A 26,138-nucleotide genomic window follows, 5' to 3' on the forward strand; every position below is an offset into this window, starting at 1 on the left:
CTTTGATGTTCAATTGCAACTGTCAACTTGTCTGGAATATAGCAATTCCTGTTCTTTTAAAGCATTCTCAACTGACAAACAGCATTTTACAGGACATAAGCAGGTGTCTAGCCAGTCTTACACTAACTTCAGTTAATGGCTAAACTGGCATTTGTTCAACTGTGTACTTTAAATGGCAAGACAGAGAAGGTGCATAGAAAAAACCCAACAACTAAGCTCTCTTTTCACCACCTAATTTATGTGGCTGATGAAAATGATAGCATATCAGAACTGTCAGCATTGCAGTGAAAGCTGGCATGTAAATATTTATGCATTATGCAAGATAGTAGTGCCCTGCCTGACTGCCCTTTTCCATACTTCTAGCACATAACAGATACTGCAATTAAAAGAAAAAAAAGCTATAGATCTTTTACATCACAGAACTGAAAGAGATTTAAAATGTTAATTAATAAGAACATGAACTTGCAAAAATGCTAAATGTTTTCAAAGGTTGAGTAATCTCAGTTGTCTGGGAATAAAGAATACTCAGTGCTATTAAGAAGGACCTGGCTTCTTGCCAGATTAGCTTGGAAACCTCAAGTTTTAAAATGGGAAATAAACCATGGCCTGAATTCTCAAACAATTTTGCTTTTCTGAAAACACGTTTAAAAAAAAAAAAAAAATCAGATTATTAATAGTGTACATGCCTGAATTTTGCTTTTTTTCCCCCCCACATATGCACACTTCCTTGTGAGAGCAGCTCAGGTAGCAAAAATCCATTAGTAACAACTCAAAAATACTTCCATCTATGGACTCCACACGGGCCTCAGCACACGAGTTTAGAGATACCAAGCAAATCCCCAGCATTGCAAGATTACAGGCACAAGGGATGCTCACTGGCAGCTGTATGAACAGCTGCTCTCACCTAATACTGCAGTGGCAGGGCAGTATTAGCTGTTTTCCTGTCTCTAGTAAGGGTCACCATTCTGTAGCTGTGGTAAACTGTCAAGAGTGGCTGCAGAGAGGGCAGAGCTCTTGTGGCTGCCATAGCATCCCTGTGGAGGAGTTGCCATCCCATGGCTCTTGAATTTTGGAAGAATTGCAGTCAACCTAAAATCTAAGACCTGACAAGCCAATATCTATCAAATGCTTCGTGTTACCCCCAAGGAAACCTTTACGCACCTTCAGAGGCTGATGAACAGGCTAATTATTTCCTAATTTGATAATTGCACAGTCAGGACTAGGGCACAGTGTACTGAGAAACATAAGAAATACAGACTGAGATGACAGGCAGTATGTTCTCCCCCACTTTCAGTACTACGGGTACAATCCAACACAAAATAAACATCACAGCACCTCATAAGGACAACCACCATTAACAGCGGTGATGTCCTGATGGTGCTTAGCACACAACCCTCTGAGGTCAAGGTAGGTATTCTTTGTGCAAAGAGAGAACTTCAGCATTTCTTATGTCAGGAACAAGAACAGTCTTGGTGAAAAATCTGGCTAATTAAGTGCCTAGTTGTTTCAACAGAAGACCGTACTGGTAGCTGGGACAAGAAATCTGACAAACCCAGGTGTGTTTTTGGTTCAGGACTACAGGAATTTTGACCTTGGTTCTTACTTATTCCACCAAGACAAATGGACTACAGTCTGGGTCAATCCACTCAGTAAGCAGAGATTCCCTGAGGCCTTTTAAGAGTTCCCAGATCAGTTCTGAAGCTGATGTACAATAAAAAGGTAACTGAAAGAAAAAGAAAGATTTGCTAAAGTTCCCATAAATACAGCTGCACTGGTGAGCAGCTATAAGCATTTGCAAAATAATCTCTTGTGCTCCTGAAAGAAATTGGGTGAAGAATACACAATGAGGAAAGAAAGAAAAAGTTGTTTATTTAAAGTTTGGACCATACCTGGTCCAATGGAACTTCTACACGAGTGTCTTCATCTTCTTGAACTTCAGCTGCCCCCCACATTTCAGATTGCTTTTCTCCAGCTCTGTAAATCCCTTCACCTACAATGGGAAAAGAGTAGAAATAAGCGAGGTCCAATTGCGACTCTGTGTGGCAGAACTACTGAAGTGCACTCAATACTGCTGCTGAGAGCAGGTTTCTGAGCAGACTCACCATTCCTTTTAGCAAAGTTCTCAACCTCCCATTATCCTCAATTTGTTTTCCTTTTTAATAACAAATAGCATACTACACCACTGGGAGAAGGAAAAGGAAATAGAGAGCATGAACAAAGCCCCGGATCCCAATTCCTTCAGCTTTAGGAAAGGTTGGGAGCAATTCCAATAACATTCTACTTATACAGTCAATGACATTACCCTCTTGGACTTAGCATAGTAACCCTTACACATCCAGGAGAATCCCAGGTACCAAATCAAGAACACTTTGAACCAGGACAGAAGCAAAACAAGGAAGAGCTCAGAAATTAAGAACACAAGGGTTAATTTAAATCACTTTCTCCATCTATCTGGGAACAAGATATGTCTATGCTGTCATGTTCATATCCACCATAATAAGTAACCATAAGAATAAATAAGAAAGTTTGCACTTCACTGAATTGCTGTATAATTCCTCATAAAAGGATGTGAGCTTGATAGTATCAAACCAACATGCAAACCGTTCTCTGTTGCTGAACACTAGGAAGGAGGAAACAACCTATAAGAAAAACAAGTGATAAAGGAGACTTACAGAAGTGTAGATAATGATTCGCATAAAAATAAGCACTGCCTTCTCAAGAAATTAGTTTTCCAGGTTTTTTTTTTTCTTTCATTGTTATGAAAAGGGAAAAAAAAAAAAAAAAAATTAAAAAAAAAAACCCAATCCTTGGAACAAAATTCAGAGATAGAATTATCACTGAAATCAGACCAGAGCATCAGAAAGCAAAGACATTGTCAGAAATATCCACAACTTTATTCCATCCTGATAGTGCTGGCTGCAGCCTAGGGGAAGAGATTTTGTGATGGACATAACAGCCTGGGTACCTTGGAGTCAGTTCTTCTAGAACTTCTTTGCCCAGCCCATACTTGTACCCTGAAAGCACCAGTGTGCAGCATACCAGAGTTCTTAGTATTACAGGTTGGTTTCTTATCCTAATCATCTCAAAAAGATCCTTCTTCCTACTGTCATAATTAGCAGAGAAATAAGTATTTTCTTCATTTCTTTTTTCTTTTCTTTTTTGGAGGGATAATTAAATATAATTCACCTACTATTCTATGCTTGATCAGAGACAACAAAAACCATCTCGTATTTGATGGCAGCATGGTGAACCTTCGACCATCTACATGTGTTTTATTACCCTTTGCAGATGTCCAGAGAAGTAACAAAACACACATGAATCAGTGATGCACTGATAAAAACGCCCAGAAAAGAAACAAAATGCATGTGATACCATCCATACATTTCACATTTTCATTTTTGTGAGCTCTCTAGGAGGCAAAGTTCTGTTGTTCTTACCTTATATTAAAGAAAGATTATCCTGGGTGCCATCCAAAAATGCTTAAAGAATAACAAAATCATCAGGCCCATCCAATACGAGTTCAGGAAAGAAAAGTCCTGCCTCAGTAATCTGAAATCTTTCATGTTAAGATGGCCTGCTTAGTGCATGCAGGGAAGGTGGTGGATGTGGTTTGCCTGGATTTCAGGAAGGCTTTTGATGCTGCCCTTGACAGAATCCTTCTGGACATATTTTCTAATTGTGAGATGAAGAGGTGCATGGTACACTGACTGAAGAACTGACTGATTGGTAGGGTTTGAAGAGTTGTTGGCAGCCAGCTACTAATGGAGTACTCCAGGGCTTAAGCTTGTGGCCAGTTCTGGTCAACGAATTTTTCAACTATCTGGATGCATGAGAAGAATGCATCCTTAGTAAACTTGCTGACAATTTAAACCAGGAGGTGCTGTTAACTGTCTTGAAAGACAACAGGCTTTGCAGAGGATCTAGGCAGATGGAGCACTGAGCTATCAGTAACAGGCTGAAATTGAACAAGAACAAATTCCAGGTTCTGTACCTGGATGAAGCCATGGTGGACAAAGGCACAGGTGGAGACGAGCAGCTGAAGAGCAGCGTAGCAGAGAGGGGTCGAGGGGTACAAGTGACAACAGGCTCTGTGTGAGCCAGAAGCGTGCCTGGCAGCCAAGGGGCAAACCTTAACACTATGTATACAGTATAAAAAGAGAGTTAAACTCCTTGAAAGCATCCAGAGGAGAAATCAAAGGTAAAAACAGGGCTGACAGGTGTGTCCTGCAAGGAAAAGATGGCCATAATTAAAAGATATCAGTTGAAGAGTGCTACGCAATCTTCTGTCACCTCTTCAGCACACCAATGTCTTGCATGGAAAGCACTCTAAAATAATTCCTGCTTTTTAACAGGGCTGCTAGTGGAAGATGCTAAAACTGAACTGAAGGCTGCAATGGAAAGGAGCAGCATCAGAGAAATCACAGGATCTGCAAGGACTGTTTTCAGGTGAAGTGAAATCAGATCATTTTCAAAACAGGTGTAGTCTCTAGGAAAAACAAGTAGTTAATAGACCACTGTATTTCAAATGCAGTCAACAGAAGATATCAGTACTTAGTTTCAGAAAAGGAAAAGAAAAGTCTGAGGATCTAAGAAAATCATTACTGAAAGAAGTGAATTATTTATCTCTGTGCAAACATTAGAGTATAGAAGAAAAACGTCCAAAACATATGAACCATCAATAACAAGGGAAGGAAAAAAAGTACTTAGGTCTGAATTGCATCAGAACCAGTGAAGAAAAATGACATCAGCTGAAAAATGGGAAAGTTGTAAAAGTGGAAGAAGTCCAAAATCCTAAAGAAAATGACAAGGAATGTAATTAGGCATACATTAGAACACATTTTTCTTGTATTTTTGTATTAGAGGAGAAAATAAATAGAAATTTGTAGAATAATATACAAACATTTAACGCGATTAAAGGCAGCATCGAGAAATTATCTTCAAAAAGTGAACATTGATAACATTGCTACTCTGTATCAGACAAATATTTACACTTTCTGCATGCAAATTAAAAAAAAAATGTGGAGGCAGGCAGCTAATGAAAGGCCAGCATATTCCCTGCTCATGTGTTTCTGTGCAAGATCTTGTCAGCAGCAGTTTGCAGACCTCATTAATCACTATTACCCGTGCCGTGAGTTATTCAGGCCCTCACAAGCAAATATGTTGGTTAATTTTTGTATATTTTATAGGCAATATTTCTGAAGTGCTTTGTGGTTTAGAAAAAAGTCAAGCAAAAAAAAAAAAGTCTTACTGATGCAATGCTTCATATCCCTGCCTCCAAATCATTGGTCAGTTTCTACACGCTACTCTAAGTGAAAGAAAAACAAGACATTTCATGCAACTTAGAGTGGTTTCTAAAATAACAGTTTTGTAAGTCTTCATTCTATAGTGTAATGAACTGGCATTGAAATCTCTATTAACAGAGTACTGTACATCACTAAAAAGAGAACTCCTAGCACTTCCATTAGATGTCTACCCATTAGATGTCTTCCATACGTGTCTACTCAAAATAGTTCCTATAATATTATAGATTAGACACACTCCTCATGCAAGAGCAAGTTCTGACTTACTATGTCCCAAACTAACTAGAAATGTCTGAGATGGCCACTGTCAATGTCCTGGACACATTGAGGCAAAAGAGCTCTAAAGAGTGGTAGGAATAGAAGGTAGGTCCAAAGCTTAGAGTCAAGTTGTGGTATACTCTATCACTCTGCTCCAAGTTGAGTAGAAGATGACAGGAGCAAAGGATTAAATGGCACTATAAGATCCAAAATGTCATTGTACTGCTGGGAAAACTGCTCTACATGTCCCTAATTGAGCAGGGGAGTTGGACCAGATGACTTGTGGAGGCTTCTACCAGCCTCAAGCATTCTGTAATTCTGTGTCCAGACAACCAGAAGATATTGCAATTTTTAAGATTTTGCCACTGTGTAAGAACAGGCACCTTGAGTCATTAATTACCTGTTTTTATGTTTCACGTAGAGTGAAATATCTTAAACATACAACAGTCATCTCCTATTACCTGATTATTTTAAAGCAGGGTCATGTTCAGCAGCTCAGGATAGAAGGAGAAAGAGAAGGATCCAGAGAAGGGCACAGAATGGATCACAAGATGAAAGTATTGTTTTTGGCTTCAAGCTGGAGGAAGTGAACAAAAACTTTAATAGCAAGTGCTTTTCTATGGAGCTTCTTCAAGAGTTGCACTTTACCTCTTCTTCAGCTTCATAATTGCAAAGAAAGACCTATGGAATCTTGAGAGAATCTAGACTGCTTCAAGCTCTGAGTTCCCCAAAGCCTTGTGACCTTTACTGGGAAAGGGAACACCAGGAGCCTGATAATGGCTCTACCTTGAGAGGTGGCTAATGTTAAAAAAATATATAACAAAAAAAAACCCAACAAAACAGTGAACCAACTCAAGCTGCCCTAAGTAAAGTCAGATGATAGGGGTGTTAAAACGCTGATGCCTACTATATTTTTCTTTAAGCAGGAAAATAAAGCAAAAACAGTATGAGGTACAAGCTCTAACAGCCAAGGATCTTCGCATTCAGATTCCTTTCCTGTCCTGTCCTCCTACCCATATCAGCTATGCTGGCTTTGCAACACTTGAGAATTCAATTATGAGAAAGAGAGCCCACCACGGACTGATCAAGAAAGCTTATTAGATATTCACATGTCTGGCCAATCCCTTGGGAGGCACACAACAGATCAATCAGCTACAGCAAAACTGAGATCTCCAAAACATTATGGCTAACACCAGTTTGTGATATATGCTATCAATTGTCTAAATACACAGACATCCACTGTACTCAGTTCAGTATGAACAGAAAGAAGCAATGAATTGATGCACAGATAACTTGAGCAAACCTTTGTGCCTCATGCCACTCGGTATTTCAGCTGAATTTTTTGTACCCTCTAACAAACAAGAAAGTAAAAAGTAACTGAGTTATAACGTTGAACTAACTCGTAAGAAATCTATATATTTTAAATAATTAAACATAGAAATTAATGGCTCTCACATAAGCTCCTTACCTAACCAGTATTAGCTATAAAACATTTACTGCAGCACAAATTACAACATTATACACTCATTGCATTACAAATTTGGAACTGATTGAAGTTGGGATAAAAAAAAATAAAAATCACTGTAACAATAGCCTGCTCTGAGTATTTTATGAAAATCAGAAGTGCTTACTAACTGCAAGCTCTATGTATAAGCAAGAAAGCATATGTGATTATTAAAAAAAAAAATAATTAATGTGACTTACCATAGAGACTGCCTCATAAAAATGTTGTTAAATTAAAAACGAATCTTAAATATATATCTGTGGCTCCTTAAATTGAATTGATGGATATTAGGAACAGAGGGGATGTATGCCTTCAAAATAATAATAAAAAAGAAGAAGGGAGAAAAACTCTTTTGAAGTATCACTGTCTCTAACAAAATACTGCCACTCTGGTGACAGGCTTGTATGTGTGTGCCTGTGACTTCTGTCATCAGTAAAAAGAACTAAAAAGAAACTGGAAGCAGTACACACATGATACTAGTGAGACAATGAAAAACTAATTTTTCTTCACCTGATACTATTGTAGCTGCAAGCTTCAAAGAAGCTAGTTTTTCCCATCCAGGAAATACCCCATTTCTAAGGAGATTTCATGCCATCACCGGTTGCCAGCATCTGAATATCATAACAGAACCTACAAAAGCTACTCCTAGAGTTTTACTTCTTATGATGCAGTCCCATTTACTGATAGGAAGTACGGTAATGTTAAAGCAAAGGAAAAGCTGCCTTAGTCAGTGTAATGCTAGAATGGGATGGAAAGCATCACAATAATGGCAAGATAGTAAAGTCTTCAGCTACAGCCTTAGGAAGGAAGGAAGGAAGGAAGGAAGGAAGGAAGGAAGGAAGGAAGGAAAAGAACTATTTACCTTCAGAAGGCCTCAAGCAGGTAGGAATCTGCAACAAGAGACACCCCTACCTCCACGGCCAACCTTTAAATGGGGTCTGGGAAGGAGTAGATCCTGGCTCCACCCCTTCCACTCAGTCATGTGCATTGCTTGCACCTGAGCTCCCCTGGGTGGGCCTGCCTTCCCACCAGGTGCTCCATCACTGCTTCAGGCCGTGACTTAGCATTTCTGCTACAGTCAGCTTTAACAGCTCATTGTTCTTTATACAAATACAGAAAATAAAGGAACTGTGTGTCATAATATAAGACTTTTTCTTCCTTTTCCCTACTTTGATTGTTAACCTTGTCTATTCTCTTTGTTTCTAAGCACTTAATTTATTCATTTATTTAAAGGACACATCATTATGGTCCTTTACATTTTGAAACTGATAAAGCAACTACTGCTTAGCACCAGCCTTTTGAATTCTGGCTCCAATCTTAAAGTCAACATTCTCCTGAGTGTGGCTTATACTGTACAAAGCAAATGCAAAGCCCTGAAAAGTCTATCCTGTTCCAGTCACTCCAAGTGGAGCATCAGTAAACCTATATTCCACCCCTCAGTGAGTTAAGCAGCATGGCTTACCTATTGTCTAGTACTATTCGCCCACATCATGTTTTGCAATGCATTCACCTTACTAAAAGCAAACTCTAAGAAACACCACGTGCTCAGAGAAAGGGGCCACAAGGTTTGCCATCGCCTCCATTCCACACTATTGTTAGCATATTCTGGCAACTGTGATTCAGTAATACACGGTAATATCAACAAGGATTCTCACTTCTTATTAGAGACTACAATTTTATCTCCTGTTGTGCAAATAATTAGCCTCCAGATCCTGTAAAATCTCTGCAAATAAGAAACAGAACAACCTCTCTTTTCTCAGCACAGTTATCATCTGCATTGACGGCAAAGCAACAATGATCAGATCTTTTCATCCTTGTTTAACTAAAGATAGCTCTTATATTAGCAAAGCTGTCAGCTGGGCAACATGGACAGTAACAGTTCTAGCACAAAGTGCACAGCTGATATTCAGCAGTCCAAATGTATACTCTTTGGAAAGCTCACAACTTTACTGAAAGAAGTTTAGAGAATGATACCAGGAGCAGATGCCATACCTGATGTTCTATGCAGATTTCCTCTTAAAACTGAGTTAAAGATTTAGGGGAAGGTGTTCTTCTATCCCCTGGCATCTACTAAAGGGAAAAGTGGAAATGGCACAAAGCCACACTAGAGGATGTCCAGACCAGATACCTAAAGGTTATTCAGACACTGAAACAGGCTTCCTAGAGAGATGATTTATGCCCTATGATTGTTTTTGTATAAAAGGCAATGATATTACTTGAAATTTGAGTCATCCCCATCAATGATCTTTGCAGGTCCTTGTAACTAAATGATCTTTAAGGTCCCTTCCCACCCAAGATATTCTACAACTTTGATTCTACTCGTTTCATAGCTGTAGCACAGCATTCCCATTAGCTTCTAACAAATGCTTACAATGCAAACTATAACATTCTTTGCCCTTGTGAGTTCTTGCCTCACATCCATTATTTTCATACAAAACACCTAGCAATTGTGCAGAAAATTACAGTCACTTTAAAAACTCATAATCCATAAATCAACCACTAAGTGTACAGTTTTTTTTTTAAGGGCCTTGGAACGCACATTTAATGGATAAGTTCAAAAGAATAATACTGAAGAAGAAAGTTATATTTCACACACACATAATGACTTGTAGCTATAAAAAACTGCAAATGAAAGGTACAAAACTATGACTTCTGTAAAATCTAAAAAAGCCCTTTTAAAGCTAGGAAGTTACTCTATAGAGAAATCTGGCATACAGCTGAAGCAGCCCCTTGGCCAGACCACTCTTCAAAATCACAGCACATGTCACTACCTATTGCAAAGCTACACATTGTTGAGTAAAAAAGGAGGATGAAATAGCCAAAAGTGAACAGCACGTCCCTCTTTGCTCCCAGCCTGATCACAGAAGGAAGACATGTGATAACCAGATAGAGAAGTAAACTAGAAGAGTTTTTGTCTTTCTTTTCATCCCCCGTTCAGCAATTCCACCAAAGCCTTGGCAATACAAGCATTTCTACAGCTGCTCGGTGACACATGCTCAGCCCGCACAAATGGAATTTCAGAAGTAGTATCCACTCAGGAAGGATGAACTAGCTCCTGTTACACATCTCTCCTCATTGCTCTTCACTGACAGTAAAATGTATCTAGGCTGGACACCCTGGGGGTGTTCAAGGAAAGGCTGGATGTTGTGTTGAGGGCCATGGTTTAGTGGGAGCTGTTGGGAATAGGTGAACGGTTGGATTGGATGAGCTTTTAGGTCTTTTCCAACCCTAGTGATTCTATGATTCTATGATTCTAAGCATGGAATGATGTATTAACTCCTCTTTTGGATTCCTAGGGTTCAACAGAGGAAGAAAAAAATCTGCATGCATGCAGCCTAAGAAAGTTCTTATTTGAGAACTCACAATCTATTGTTAGTAAATCACTCAAGAGTAGATCAACTTGTAATATTATTTTTTAGAAAAGAATTGTTATCTCCAGAAATTCTTAAGGAGAAGGATGTTGATAATTGTAGCTATAAACATAGAAATTTCCTATCTGTCTGAATGATGTTCTTGAATTCCATGGGAATGTGCTCTACGCACATTAAAGCACTTAATTTCAAAGTCGTTAGTGTTAGGTAGCTCTAACAATCTTATAAGTGCATTTTATTGCCTAACGTTAATGATGAAATTGATTTTTTTTTGCTTGTACCTAAACTATATCCCTAAAAAATAATTTTCTTTATTTTTGTGCCTTTTTCACAACATCAGCACATAAAAAAAATTTTTGTGTGCTGTTATCTCAAGAAGAATGATATCAATTACATTATGGATCCCTTTCTTTTTAGATTTTGCCACCAGGTAAGTTGCCCAATCTACAATGCTTCAAAACACAACAAAAAGAAATTGCACTGAGTGTAATGCCTTCAGGTTTGGCTGGATTAACAGAGTGATTACGAAAACGCAAACAATTTGACACTGGTAGCTTGACTGCTCAGCTCAGCCTCATCTCCAACAACATATCTCAAACATCATTCTCTTCCAGAGGGTCGTGTCTGCTTCTCTTTAAGTGGTGAAATGCATCACTCACTTCAGTGGGTCAAAAGAAACAGTGAATGCTTTGCCAGCAGCACTAGCTCTTTGCAAAATGTTGGATTCCTCTACCAGTCCAGTAGATCTCAATTTAGAAAACAATTTGGGTAAAGGGCCTGAATTACCTTTTCTTATGATGAGACCTACCTACTTCAGAATGTGGTTAGCAACTATTACAAAAACCTATTGCAGCAAGCACTTCTGTACTTCTTTGACAGATGGGAGAGTGGGAAAAGGTTGAAGATTTTAAGTGGCCTAGAGTGCTCCCTTACGAATTTTCAGTCAAAGTGACTGAAGGGAAAGAAAAGAGACAACTGGAATTCCACTCCAAAACACCATGTTCCTCCTTCACATGTTTAGTTTTACACAGTGATAAGCCATTTATCCAGGAAGAGTTCCACTAAGAAGTAAGTGATCCAGTAAGATTTAAGAGATTCAAAAGTGCAGGATACCAGCTACCATTCCTAAAGGCTTGTAAAGCAAAATGCAGAAAATGTGAAATTTTAATTTCACTCTTCTGAACAGGAAAAAAATGAAACAAAACATCTTAACTCAGAGCACCAGGGAAAAAAACAGACAGAAGGGGAGAGGGGAGTAAAACACCATGAAGTGTTCTTTGAAAAATGTGGCAAATAAATACATTTAAACTGAACTAGAAGAATTAAATAATGGTGATGTTCTTCTTAAAACACAAACAGAGCTGAAAATCACTTTGAGACAGGAGCCTCTTAGTAAGAATCTTCAGGCAACTTCTTCCTGGAATGTTTTCCATTTGATTGGGTGAACAAATACTGGGAAATTTAGTTAGAGAAAGATAAAGCCTGTAAAAGTTCACAAGTCTGCAGTGCTCATGGTGATTCACCTAAAGATTTACAGGAGGATGAAATGCTTTGGTTTTTGTGCTTGGAAAAGAAAATAGTTCTTACTGGCTTAGCATACATCTCCTCATCAACAGAAATCGTGAGAGCAGGGATTGCACTCCATCAGAAACTCATTGCAAGGTTTGGAATTTCTCATCCCATATTGTCTGAATTCAACCCAGAAGCATCATCTTCTCAGTAACTGCCTGCATGACCAGCTAGGTCCAGACTTGAAGAACAGCACACACATCAAACCTCACATTCCCACATCCACTAGCAGTCTTCATACAACAAGGATGAAGAGAAGAGAAATGAAAACTTCTCTCAACACATTCTTTAGCTCAAACTAGAGAACTGGCTGCCTTTAATAGCTTTTAGTCACAGAAGACTCACAAAGCATGGAAAATCTGAAGTGGAAACAGCAAGCAATCAGTTCTTTAATAAACTCAGAGGATTTCCAAACATTTCTGTCGGGAGCTAGAGAAGTGGTAGCACTAAATATGGAGAGAGAAATAACTCCCTAAATTTGCTATCTACCAAAGTATGACTTGTTCCTCAGTCACTGCCCGCTATAAGGACAGAGAAACCTATGAGTGCTTCCAATACTCTTTCCACCCTTGGGAAAACAAAAGATGTTATCTGAAACCTTCTAACCTAGTATAAGGTCCACAAAAAACAGTCATCTCTCTTGCCTTGGCAAGAGGGATCTCCTTTCTTCCAGAAAACATCTGCAAAAACTTTCTTTACAAAAATCCTCAGGATGGAAAAAAATTTATAGAAAATCAACTTAATGAGACTAATCAGGAAAATTTACCTTCTTTGTCTGCTCTTAGTGTATGAGGTTTGAGTGAGATCTGCCTAACTACAGTCTAGATGGCTTTGCCACTTGGGCATGGTACCACACAACTTGCTCTGGGCAGGAGGTTGGACTAGATAGCCTCCAAAGGACCCTGCTGAACTCAGCCTTCTGTGATTACGTGCTATGTCTTTACACATAGCAGATCAGTACTCCGAACAGGAGGCTTGATCAGAGCATAGGGATTTTGAGGTCTGTATGAAGAATCCTGTACCAGCATTTCCCAGCATAAGTCAGTGCATCTATTTATTTTTAAATGAAAAATGTATGAGTAATCAAAGATATCCGGAGTGGATAAACATTAAATACAGTGGCTTTCCCCTGAGCCCCCAAAACTATTAAGCTAAGCACTGACAGCCCTCTCTGAGAGACCAGATCTGAAATCGTTCCCTTAAACGTTTCTAGCATGTATCAATGAATCTGAAAAATTGAGGATACATATGATAATTTCAATGGAAAGAAACTATTGAGCTGTTTTATGTGTTGTAAAGGATGAACAGTTCTAGTCACATCCCTTTTAATACAGTCACTGTTCTTCAGTAAGAAAACAACTACTGAAGAACTGTTGGCTAAAATTATACGCTTACCAACAACAGGACAAAATGAAATTTGACTTAAGGCTGAAACAAAATGAAAATTCAACAAGCTTACTCTGAAAAAAAACTCTTACAATACAAAAAATATTGCACTGTTCTTTTCAAACTCAAATTTACAAAATTCTTCTGACTGAAAAAGTAAATTTACAACTCAAATGCAGACGTAACCACGGTGATGTTGGATGATGTATACTGAAATTTTAAACCACAGGTGATTATTGCACACTTAATTACAAACACAAACAGCAGTTAGAAGCGGTATCAAATGTTATGGAAAGTATAATTTATTTCTACTTAAAGATATTAATTGGCCTCTATTAATTACTCTAAGCAAAAATACTTGAGTAAATTAAATGAGCCAGAGAAAAGTGACAGTTCAAGTACCACACTAGGTCTGTGTTTCACTGGTTTAGCAGGAGATAAAAAGCCACTATGCTATGATTGAGTTTATCTCAGTACTCACCATTATCTTGCAGGTATCTTGTGGAAGCTGTTTGATTTTCTTTAGTAGATTTGATAGAACTGTGTCCTCTGGACACAGAATCCTCTGGATTATGGCATTTTTTGCCCTTCTCTTTTGGAGGCTGAGGTGAGGAACTGTTCTCCCCAGGGTCACTGGATCCAACAGTAGATTTAGACTGCCAATCATTTCCCTGAAAAGAAGTGTTCATCATCATCACTGATGAATATGATGAAGTTTCAACATTATTCCAAATTTTTAATATCTATGGAATTGAATCAGGTGTTAAAGAAATGTATTAACTTACGATCAGTACAGTTAAAGAATATCTAAAACAATCTGGAAAACTGTAATTGTATTATCAACTTTCTACATGATCTGACTAATTAAATGCTCCTCAACCAGTCACAGAAGAAAACAACACAATTACCACAAGGAAACAATGTTTCATCTGATGGAAAGAATGGTTAGGCAAACCTATACATGCACATAATTAAATAGCTGTATTTCATTCACATGTGTGTATCTCATCTATGCATACGTGAAGGTGTAGCGTGTGAATAATTCACTGTCTGTGTAAATACAACATAGATATTGATCTGCTGAGTGTCTGGAGAGGATGGCAGTCTTTATGTGGCAGGAGCACTGACTACCAAATGAACAGAATGGTCTGCCAGCATGTCACCTCTCAATCACCACCAAGGAAATCACCCGACTCCTCTGCTTCTTGGGTTGTGAATTCAGAACAAGCAATAGAAACCTGAACCTGATGTTTTCAGCTTACAGTTATGTACGGTGCTGGACATACCAATAATTCTAGCAGCTAGAGATTTTATTCACAGCATTTTTCCCCAGTCAGAATCTGTTCACAAGAAATATCATAAAAACCTTGGCTGCATATTGCAGCCCTTTATGATGCTGTTAACATCCCACTAAGGTGGGTTAAGAGATTAACAACTGAACCACAGTTGCCTCTCAATTGGGGATGTCACCCTCCTAATTCTGTCATTTAAATGGCATGTGTATTTTCCTACTAAACCAGTTCTGTCAAAATGCTCAGTATAACAACAGAGCACTCAAGCAGAGGACAGAAAACCATGTCAGCGTCTAGAACCATTCACTTTGTCACAGACATTGATAAATCATGGAAGGCAAGTACACTTTAGTGTTTCACTTACTGTAGCTGCATCAACAATTTATGACATTACAGAACTTGCCTACTAGAAAGGACTTTCATTCTGCAGGAGTCTTGGGTACTTCAGTGCTGAAGTTAAAAGCAATGTCTATGTAAAATTAAAATTGCTCAGAAAAATACGTCCTGAGCAAAATTTTGAATCTCTTCCATTTTGTGTGATTCTTCTGATTTTTGTACAATCGAGAGAGAAGTTCTATTTTAAATATTTTACTTAAATGCCACCTAGACTTGACCATCTAATCAAGCACTTATTTATCAGTACCACTGAACCTACCATTTAACCTTTCAATACAAAAAAAACTGAGGGTGCAGAAGTATTTCAGCTTCTTCTAATTCAAACTGGAGACTGTCACTCCCAAGAAATAATAGTAAAAATATGTAGAAACCAAACTTAAGCAGTTTCACAATCTATACCAGTTCACTCTCTTTCACTACAATCTCTATACGGAATAAAAGTGATTATAAATAATTTTCTCTATGTGCTTTCAAGTATTGAAAGAAAGAAGAGTTAATAAATAATTGCTTGTGGAATTTGCTTGCAAAGCTCATTTATTTAATATCAAACATTACTTTGAACTGTATTCTTTATGCTGAGTTTCAAGAGAATGGAAGTCAGACTTGTATATTTTATTCCTTATTTTGTTAAGAAGTTCCAGAGGTGTTTTTTTGTTTGTTTGTTTGTTGATTTGTGAATAGTGAACGGATACAATCAGCTAACGCAATTAGAATGTCAAACTGCAGACCTGACGCTCTGCTGTCTTGTACAGTGAACTTCATTTGTACATAATTGGTGAAACAAACATTTATATTCTAATTTGGCACTGAGTGTATAGTGAACTCATTTTTACACACGTAAATAGCTCCAAATGATATAAAGCAGTGGATGCTTAACCTCTGCATTGCAATGGTTAGCTAGGGACAAAACACTTAGACAGGAAACTGGGCTCGGGCTTTATTCAGATCAGCATGCAGAAACACCTTTTTCTGCAATATGCTGTGTGAATGGCCCTGTGTTTTTCCTTTGGGAGCATAATTTGAATAAACAAACAGGTTTATTACGAGCAAATACAGACAAATAAAGACAGTTGAAAAGTATTATGGGAAATACCACAAGGCAGCAGCTGTTCTTTGCCAGGGAAGACTTTTTAAAAAACAAGACATCCATTTCTGAGATAATATTTTCTTGGATTTTTTATCTAATTGACACTACAAATAGCTACAGATTCATCAAGCCATACCACAGGGTGGCTGTGGCTTTTTCCTCTATGGATTTAATTAAACTCAGAGGACAAGATTTCATCTGCCGGAATTAAGCAAAACTAGAAACAAACACCACAGTGGCATTTGATACTTACACTGCCCTTAGATTTTCGAGGTGCTGCAATTGGAGGCAGTACGGATGCTTTAGAACTGCAGAAATAAAACATACCTTAGAGTTCTGCACACTGTTTCTTCCGTAGGTGCTATCAGTCTATCCCTAAATCAAGCAACACCAAGAAAACTATAGCAACAGGTATCGTTTTATCTACTAGTTGCAGAGTTTTGCTAAGAATCACTTATTTCTGCTCACTAGAGTACATTTAAACACATAATCCTTAACTTAGTCCAAAAAAAATGCATTACATTTCACCATAATGCACAGTTAAACCCACTTCTACTCCCTAGGGCAGTGGTCAGTGAGTTAGTGTAGGATAATTAGAACAAGTATAATGAAACGTTCCAGCAATTTCAATAAAATTCTGTATCATCAATTGATCAAGACATCTTAAGCAATATTTTCCACTGTCTTTAAATTCATTTGTTTTAAATTTTGTTTCTCATGTTGCTCACTGAAATAAATAAATACAGCAAAGTTTACATGCATAATGTGGGACAAATGCCCTAAACTCACCTGTGGGACAGGTTTCTATTTATTTCCATTTCTTTCATTGCAATGACTCCCAATTAACTTCACATTTCAAAGATACCAAAAGCCCAAGTTCCATCTTACAGAGACCCTGTTTAGGGCTCTATTATGTGATAATGCTGCCTTACAAAAACGACCCAAACATTAAGCACTCTTTAAGGAGTACATTTTCCATAAAGCATTACCATGCAAGCAGACCCTGACAAATGTAGCTACGCATGATCTCATTTAGCTAATAAGTCATAATCTCATTTGTGAATTAGGAAAAAAAATTAAGCCAAGGCAAAATAAACTTTTGTCTGATAAGAATTTTGTGAAATATGATCGATGGTTTATTTATGAGCCAAAATAATCCCTTCCATTCCCATTTTCTCTTTCATTACAGATTTCTATCTCTACTTTCTTAGACGTTTTCAATAAAATTTTGCATCCATTCAAGCAAATCCATCCATCTTTTATAAATGTTTTATAAATTATAAATTTCTGGCACATGTACAAGAATGAGAAATACGGAACTTACCCCTGTGGCCTTATTGTAGATTTGCTAAACAGCAGCTCGCCATATGGTAACTTCTTAAACTTTTCTCTACCCGCTGCAACATAAAATTGCCCTTTCTCCAAGTCTGACCCATTCTGAATGTGTTTTCCATCTAAAGTGTAAAGTCTGAAAGAATATGTAAAGTCTTAACATAGTAAACCTTACCATTTTGCAAAATGACATAGATGACAGGTAGACCAATCTCACTTGAAACTGATGAAATATGAAGCACAACGGCAGATCAAATGTTCTCACCATTTCTAACTAAGTGTGAAGAATCTATTACTATTCCTTTGGTCGTTAACACCTTCCTCTTGATATCTGGGGTGGGATCTGTTCTATGGGTTGTCCTTGTGCATCTACTGTATGGTCCAGATTTGGTGCCTTCTGATTTCCATCTCTTTGGGCCAAATAAAGACGGACTGGGTGGGAAACATTTTCCTAGCAATGATACCATCACAGATGATTCATCTCAGCTGCTGCAAATTTTTATGAGTGCAGCATGCAGGCTTTTGTTCATGGCTGATGAAAATGCATAGCTAAAAGTGGTGGCTATGCTGAAAAATAGAGTTTTGTAGCTAAGAATCTGCTCTATCAAACGGCGTTATTCTGCTCTGTGTATCTGATGTAACTTCCATGGAAATAAATAGAAGGTATTACTTTCAGAGCATAGTGATACTTACAAACATGACTGCGGGTTTTTGTACCTGATCTTTCACTTTGCTTACGTTTTAATATTAATTAATTTAATATTAATATGCAGCGCACAAATATTTTTGTTTAATGTAACTCCCCAAAAGTTACAAGCACCTGGCAGTTTCTAGTTTTATTTTTCATCCAGAAAATAATGACAGTAACAACTGGATGAAACCAAACCAATCACTGAAGAAGAAAGGGGAATTAAAAATGCACTTTTTAAGAAGGGAGATATATATGAAACTACTGGAATAACCAGTATCACACACATACACAATTTTTGTGACACTACTTATGCAGCTTGTTACCCCCTCAACTGGTCCAAACCATTCAAAAACATCCTGGGTTCTCTCATACTTCCCTGGATGATATTATGCAGGAAATGTTCTTGCAGTCATTTCTGCTCACTCTCACTGGGTGAGAGCTTGAACTGTAGGCTCATGATGAACTTCCATTTTCCCTCAGTCCCAGCCAAAAAGTGGCAGCCAAAACAAAGCAAACATAGGCTGACAAAGTGGACAGTAACTTGAGGAATCATTGTTTTCGAACACCTGCCTGCCTACCAGATACATGCTGATCAGGTTGCTGTACCCTATCACCAAGCACAATCTGGCAAGGAGAAAGACTACTTTCTCTTTGTCTTCTCTCTCATATTTCTTACTTATATCTGTGTTCTTATGATGATGATCAGTAATTGTTTTCAAAAGCTACATGTGAAACTATAAAAGTCTTGGCAGCTTTGGATGTCATTTAATGACACGAGGAAGAAAAACTGCCATACACATAATGCAGGTTCTCGTAACTCCACTTAGCTTTCCTTGGAATCAATGGTCTCATAGCAGCTCTGCTAACAGTAACATAATTTCAGTAAGCCCCAGCAATTAATATGTAACTTATTAAAGAATAACAATCACTCTACCAGTAGCATTTTAGCATTTTAAGGAAAAAGCAATGAAAACTGGATTCAAATAAGAACAAAAAAGGGAAAACATTAAATAATTCAAAGCACTATGTGCTTTATCTTTATCTTATCTGTTATCTTATTTTTTAAAGATTGCAACAGAACACTGAAAAGAATAACGAACACAATACTTCTCAACAGCAATTTTAACTACACACATAAGTCTTAGTCTAAGCTGCGAGATATGGTTTAGTAGCTTGTGGTAGCAATGGCAATGAGAAGACTGTTGGACTAGATGATCTTGTAGGTCGTTTCCAACCTTGTGATTTTATGATTTTATGATTCCATAACTATATATGCTTTCATATATATCAGTCAGATTCACCAAGGAGTGATTGGAAGTAATGAGAATAAAAGACAACAGGTTTTTAAAACCTTAATCATCCTAGGAAGTAGAAAAAAATGATTCTGTGAACAGCTGTTATTATGTTCACTTCAGGATTACGATAGCTGAGAATCAGATCCAGAAAGCTGAAAAATTAGGTTAGGTTAACTTTGATGGAAGTAACAGTGATAAGAAGCCAGATAACAAACAAAAGACAAGGAGGGGAAAAACAGATGAGAGCTAATACTCAACAGACAGCATTATCTTCATCTTTTATGGTCTGTACCATCTCTGGAAAAGTAATCACAGGAACTGAGTCAGATTATTGCATTTTCACTGATTTGAGAAATATTCTGCAAGCTTAGCCTCAGAAATTGCATAAGAAAGGAAGAATGATTTTCCACCCCTTTCCTATCTGAAGGATAGATTTCTATAATGTGCTCTGCATGGGGTAACACTGGAACGTCGGTCATTTGCCAGTGCACATCTTTGGCAGCCTGTTTACACAGTAAAGTTTATCATGGAGACCACATATCATTCTGCTCTAAAACCTGCAGCGACAATCAGATCTCGTTCTAGAGAGCTTATTTTACATTTCAAGTTGATTGCAATCAATCTACAGCATATGCCGGGGATACCGTAACAACTAGAGCAGTGGAAAATACTGGAATGCCCTGACTCTTACCTGGAGGCTGAACTGACTGATTATGAAGCACATCTTTGTCAGAGAACAGGTCTTCAAAGACCAAAGCACCTAAAGCGTTTTCCTTGAAATTGTTTGCCCCAGTGAGTTAAAGGGTGAAGCTGGGGTGGAATAAAAGGCGTATTTAAAAACAGGAATTCCCTTCTCCAAAATTAAAGGTAAAAAAGGACATTCCAGATATTTTGACTGGCTTTACAGAGGTCATTTATGTCATTTTAACATGTTGTTTCATTATTTATATTAAATACATTGGATTATTATCGTATTATTGCATACCTGCTAATTAAACATTTAGTTGAGAAATAAGAATTGAATAATGTTTAGAGTTTTGGTGTTGTTTGTTTATTTTTTTCTTTTTAAAAAGCAGTTGAAATGATACAAGAAACTGATCTAGAGTAAATGCATTTCCAGGCTTCTAGAATCATAGAAGGGACCTCTAAAGGTAGTTTTCTTACAGAGGAAACTCCTGTAAAACAGGCATGATCCATATCTACTTCCAGAGTTTTAAGAACATATGTAAACAGCAGCTGTATCTCACAAATATTCAGCCTCCTGATACCTGTGAACAGCTCCACTTCTGAGGGAAACCTTTGCTGTAACCATTTCAAGAATGTGGTCCCAGTGATTCAGAGTTTTCCTGGGTATAAGGAGTCGCACTACAGGGCTAATAAGGTCTCCATTAGCAACCAGGCTGAAATAAAGCAAAGTAATATAATTTGAAGGACCATTTAAAGCAAAAATCATCTGAAGTTAAGAAAGGAAGAAAAAAATAATATCTCAGTAACTGAAAATTCAACTTACAAAATCGTGTAGGGTTCCTGGAACGGTTTTCGAAACCGTGCTGACGCAGTGATTCTACTGTGAGTAACTGGCTTGACCTGCAAGGACAGAGAGAAATAGAAATCACTCGGTCTTCACAATGGGGTAGAGCTTTCCCTGACCACCAACAAGAAGAGTGGAGAACCCAGAGAAAGAAATTCCTGTTTTTAAATATGCCTTTTATTCCATCCCAGCTTCACCTTTTACAAAGCATCCAGAATTACTATTGCAGGTTCATAGGCTTGTTGAAGGACAGCTACAGCGTAGCCGTACATAGCTGTATGGGAACTGCTGAACCATGGCTTGAGCCTCTGATTGATCACCTGGGGAATGGGCAACTGAACTGTAGAATAGAGCATGGACGTTTCTACTATTGTGCCCTGTATTGAACAGATATCGCACTGACATCAAGCGGGTTGTTCAACATTAATGTCATTGTATTGAATTGAAAGTTATGCAATATTGACTAGGTAGGATTCCTTTTGGAGTTAATAAAAACAAATTTAAAAAGAAAACAGAATGACAGGTAGATGGAAAGACACAAAGACACATAGAAAGATACGTTCCAAACTCACAAGAGGCCGTAAAACCACAATTTGATCCTCTCTGCAATGCAACACTCAGGTTTCTATGATCCACACTTTACTAGCACCAGTTAGAAAGCATTCCCTAAACACACAGAAGCACTTCTGTGTCCCAGGTGTGCCCAATTATTTTCTTGTTCCTACAAGCTGACGAAACCATTAATACTGAGGTAGACTCCTCAGAAGATCCTGGTGTTACTGCATGCTATACTGCCTGATCACTAGGCCCCTGAGAAAACAAGCAACGTGACAGATGCTAAGGGCTCATGTATGATTCAAAGGATTGTATTTCTGCCAATAGCAGATATCACGGTATCAGCTTGCAAGTCTGGCTTTTAAATTGCTCCCTCAAAGAGTTATTAATATTTGTGGCATCACTTTGAGGCTTTTTGTTTTCCAAACTAGGAAGCTGCAAGGAGCTGTAAGATAGGGTCAGCCTGGACAGACACTTAGTATTTTTTCTAAACATAGCCTAAACCAGAATGAAATACAAACTTGTATGATTTTGCTAAACGTGCCTAAATCAAATTTGTCTCCTGTATTAAAAGGTGGAAATAATATGTTAATACAATATTACATTTGCTAATGTAAGACCATAAAAATCAGCAGGTAGAAATGAAAAGAGGACTGTGATAATATGGGTATGCTTAAAACACTGGACAGGTTCTTCTGCTTCTCTTCTTTCTCCTATGGAGAAAGGTTGAGGGAATTGGGCTTGTTTAGCTTGGAGAAGGCTCTGGGAGACCTCATAGTGGCCTTCCAGTACTTGAAGGGAGCGTAGAAACAGGAGGAGGAATGGCTAATTAATGAGGGTGGATAGTGATAGGACAAGGGGGAATGGTTTTAAACTGAGACAGGGGAGGTTTAGGTTGGATATCAGGAGGAAGTTTTTCACACAGGGTGGTGAGGCACTGGCACAGGTTGCCCAAGGAGGCTGTGGATGCCCCATCCCTGCAGGCATTCAAGGCCAGGCTGGATGTGGCTCTGGGCAGCCTGGGCTGCTGGTTGGTGACCTGCACACAGCAGGGGGTTGGAACTGGATGAGCATTGTGCTCCTTTGCAACCCAGGCCATTCTGTGATTCTATGATGCTATGCTTGGTGAAGTGCATAGATGACACAGCAGTTTTTGGGAGTTTAGATCAGAGTAGTTTTGATTAAATTAAAAAGAATAAATTAAGCAGGTGCTGAGCCACACTGGTACAAGCTCCTCAAATAGTCCTTTGTCACACTCAGTGTGAACAGTGAGGATAAGCACACTGCAACTGTCTTTGGAGTCCTCACATGCTCTTATACATATATTCAGCCTACCACTGCACGTCAGGAAGAGGAGGGATAACTAATTTCTCTGGGACTGCTAGGTTCTTTAAGGCACATCTTATACTTGATCAGCTTCAGCAACCAGCAAAAAAACACCCTATCCACCATTCTTCTAGTTAAGCTGACTGTCATGCTCGTGTTTGTTGTTTATTTTTTTTGGCCACCACAGTCTTCAAGTGACTATCTCGTATTGTTTAGAACAACTTCTGTGACTAATGTGAAACTACTTACAGGTGTGAAAAGAGCTTTAATTTCTAAAGCAAGCCACAACATTTAAATTTGCAGTGGCAGACATCAATAAAATACCAAGTGCTTAGCTACTATAAATCAGTGCAGTTCCTTTGAAGCATGTAGAGTTATGCAAACTCATTCCAGAGGAAGACTGGATTGGGGATTTAATTGAAGAATACATAAGACTGCTGGTATTTCTCATGTAGGAGGTATCACAACATTGCACTGTCTGGAATAGCCTGACCCCTCTGGCATTACAGTTACACATTAACGAAGACGTGAAGGTTTGTGATTACATTAACAGATGAACATCACAAGACCCCTAAATCCTTCTCTTCCCCATTTGCATCAGCAATTGTGAGCATATTTACATTAGTCAATGTTCTGGCCCCATTATGATTTTATCTTCAAGTTTTGTACATTTTCAGAGGGGTTTACAGGGTCCATCGAAGAGCCTTTTCCACATCCTACTACCAAATGTTTCTGTTTCATAATTTGCCATCAGATACTCATGTCCAACACACAGCAGAAACACAAAACATCTAGAACAGGAAGGAGAAAATATCATCATACTAATTAAAACTTAGAGGGAACTTTAAGCAAGCAAGATAAAACTAATAAAATGGGGATTTGCAATGCAAGAGGAGCCATGTGTGCTTGGAAATGCACTATGGGACTTCTGGCTCTTAAAACAACCAGAATTTTTACCCTCCTATCAAGAATTTCCTCTTTCTTGCAGTGCCCCTTACGATAAGAGTACTTTGGATCTTTCTCAATTCAGAGAACAGTTACTACCTGCTCATTAATTCAGTGAAGCACCTGGCAGAGCCCGAGAAAAGCAAAACAGCTGAACTCAACACCAGCTGGGCTCTAGAAGCTAAGATCTTTGTGAAAACTTGACTTTCAGAATACTTTCTGCAGAGTGTCTCTTAGATCTAAGCATACATCTTCAGGCATAATTCACTGTGGTTGAATTTGTGTTGGTGAATGTTAGCTGCAGCTGATTGCCTCCTTTGAATATACAAAGCCACTATGCAGCTAAGCATTTAACTGGTGCCATGGTAGAAAAAAGCCCAACAGAATAAAGTATAGTTGCTTTATAACATTTTATACAACATTTATAACATGCTAAATATTCACAGAATTTAACAACTATTTACAACACACTTAAGACATCACATAATCTACTTTAAGTACTTACATCTTCCCCTGTTGACTGCTTGCAAAACAAAAGCAAAAACAAAACAATCAGCAGCCAAACTATCCACTCAGGCTTACTGTCATAAATATTTATATTAAAAACAGTTTTTCTATGGAAATCATTTTGAATAAGCGTGCTTACAGAGATATATGTAAATGTGTATATTGTTTATGTGTGTGCACACATTTACACATCAACTTAATACAGTTTTCATAGAAAATTTTCTGTTGTACTTACATTCAGCTGACACTGTGAAAGACTGAAGAACAACTAAAAGAAGTTATCCTTTTTCAAATACTGTAGATGGTCTTGGCACTCAGTAAAAATTCAAGAATACTCGCTGTCCCATGCTTTTAACTCAAAGAAATGCTATATTGAGAAGGCAAGATTAGATGTACAGCACTCCAGGAAAAGTATGGTAATTGAAAACAGCTATTTAGGTAAGGTCTCTGAGCAGCACACACTTTGGTTTGAAATACAAACCTTAAAAAGACTGTTTTTCGTTTCTTCATAAATGAGCATTATAAAGAAAAAAATAATCACTAAAATGGAGATGCAGCAAAATATTATCTATTTCTTTTGGCTCATGTAAAACTACTTGGTTATCCCCATGTGCAATGATTTTTCTTCTACAAATGCTGTGTTATGCTTTTCATATATTCTATTCAAACAGAAGCTGGAAAGTAGGACAGACTTAGAAAACTTCTTATCATTTCTGTTGGGTACGTGGGACTTGAGGAAGGTGTGTGGCCATCCTTATCTTGACTTTTCCCTCCAGTGTACATTAAAATGTTGAGACTAGCTAAATACAGAAAATTGTCCAGTAGCAATTTCACAGGTGGCCATGAAGGCTTGGGAAAGAGATGGTGTCACTAAATGATTTATTTCCTTTTCTTACCAGAAGAGAGCCCTGGCCACTGGGTCAACTTGAGCAACGGCAGGATTTATGGGTTTAAAGAATATATGAAGCCAGGCTGGGTGGCAGAAAGACATCAGCCAAGCAACCTTACCTCTCTGAACCAGGTGCTCTGAGCCAGTTTGGTTTATACCTGTTTAACAGTTTGCTTTTCTCAATGGTTTTTAACATTATCTTGGGCACTACTAACATTTCACTTATTACTCACGTCACTTTATGAATAACCTTTGGAAGTTTTAATATTTCAACACAATGACACATACCAACTTTATCAGCTCATGCAGTGAGCCGTGGCTTTACCAGTTTGTTACAATTGCCTGTTTGTTAATCAATGTGCACAGGAAACAAATGAGAACAAATATTTGCATTCCCTTAGGGTAGAACAGGGGTCAAAAGAACTAAAACCCCATTTATACATACAGTCACCATCCTACTATGTGAAACAAAGGAATGTTCAAGGTTGAGTGATCAAAAGCAAGTTACAAAGATAAAAGTTACTTTTTCTAAGGCTATTACAACATAGGAAATACCATACCTACTTCATAGGAATGTGACTTTTTGGAACAGGCATTTTAATACATTTTGAGTAAAGATGAGCCAGATTCACAGAGGAGTTTTTGTCAGTACAAAAATGTTTCAGTTATCCTACATTGTAATAAATCTAGATAATTTCCTTTTCCCTGGCCATGTTACACTGCTAGATGGTACACTGGATAGTAAAAACAGCCTTGAGCAAGAGACTAATGACCTTTCTGCTGGCACCAGTGCAAATGACTACAAATATTCAAACTCCTATTAACTGGCTGGATTTCCAGGTGTATACAAAGTAGATCACAAAGTCTCAGAGCTTGAGTATTTTCCCTAAATTCATTACACATT

The 26,138-nt window shown here is 38.0% G+C and overlaps 1 protein-coding gene across 3 annotated transcripts in view; it reads right to left on the minus strand.

Annotated features, from left to right (window-relative positions):
- DCDC2 (doublecortin domain containing 2) overlaps positions 1–26,138 on the minus strand; it is a 52,545-nt gene that overhangs the window by 12,101 nt on the left and 14,306 nt on the right. For 2 of the 3 annotated variants that reach the window (XM_042808759.1, XM_042808760.1), the window contains 6 exons: positions 20,992–21,068; positions 20,750–20,881; positions 17,488–17,631; positions 16,417–16,471; positions 13,870–14,059; positions 1,890–1,990 (listed from right to left, as the gene is read on the minus strand). In XM_042808759.1, the coding sequence (XP_042664693.1) occupies positions 1,890–1,990; positions 13,870–14,059; positions 16,417–16,471; positions 17,488–17,631; positions 20,750–20,881; positions 20,992–21,068 (699 nt within the window). The remainder of the gene's footprint in view (positions 1–1,889; positions 1,991–13,869; positions 14,060–16,416; positions 16,472–17,487; positions 17,632–20,749; positions 20,882–20,991; positions 21,069–26,138) is intronic. The other variant, XM_042808761.1, reaches the window with a different exon arrangement.

The sequence above is a fragment of the Centrocercus urophasianus genome, unplaced genomic scaffold, assembly GCF_019232065.1.
Source record: "Centrocercus urophasianus isolate 14NV4802_14NV808 unplaced genomic scaffold, USGS_Curo_1.0 seq_11, whole genome shotgun sequence".
NCBI lineage: Eukaryota > Metazoa > Chordata > Aves > Galliformes > Phasianidae > Centrocercus > Centrocercus urophasianus.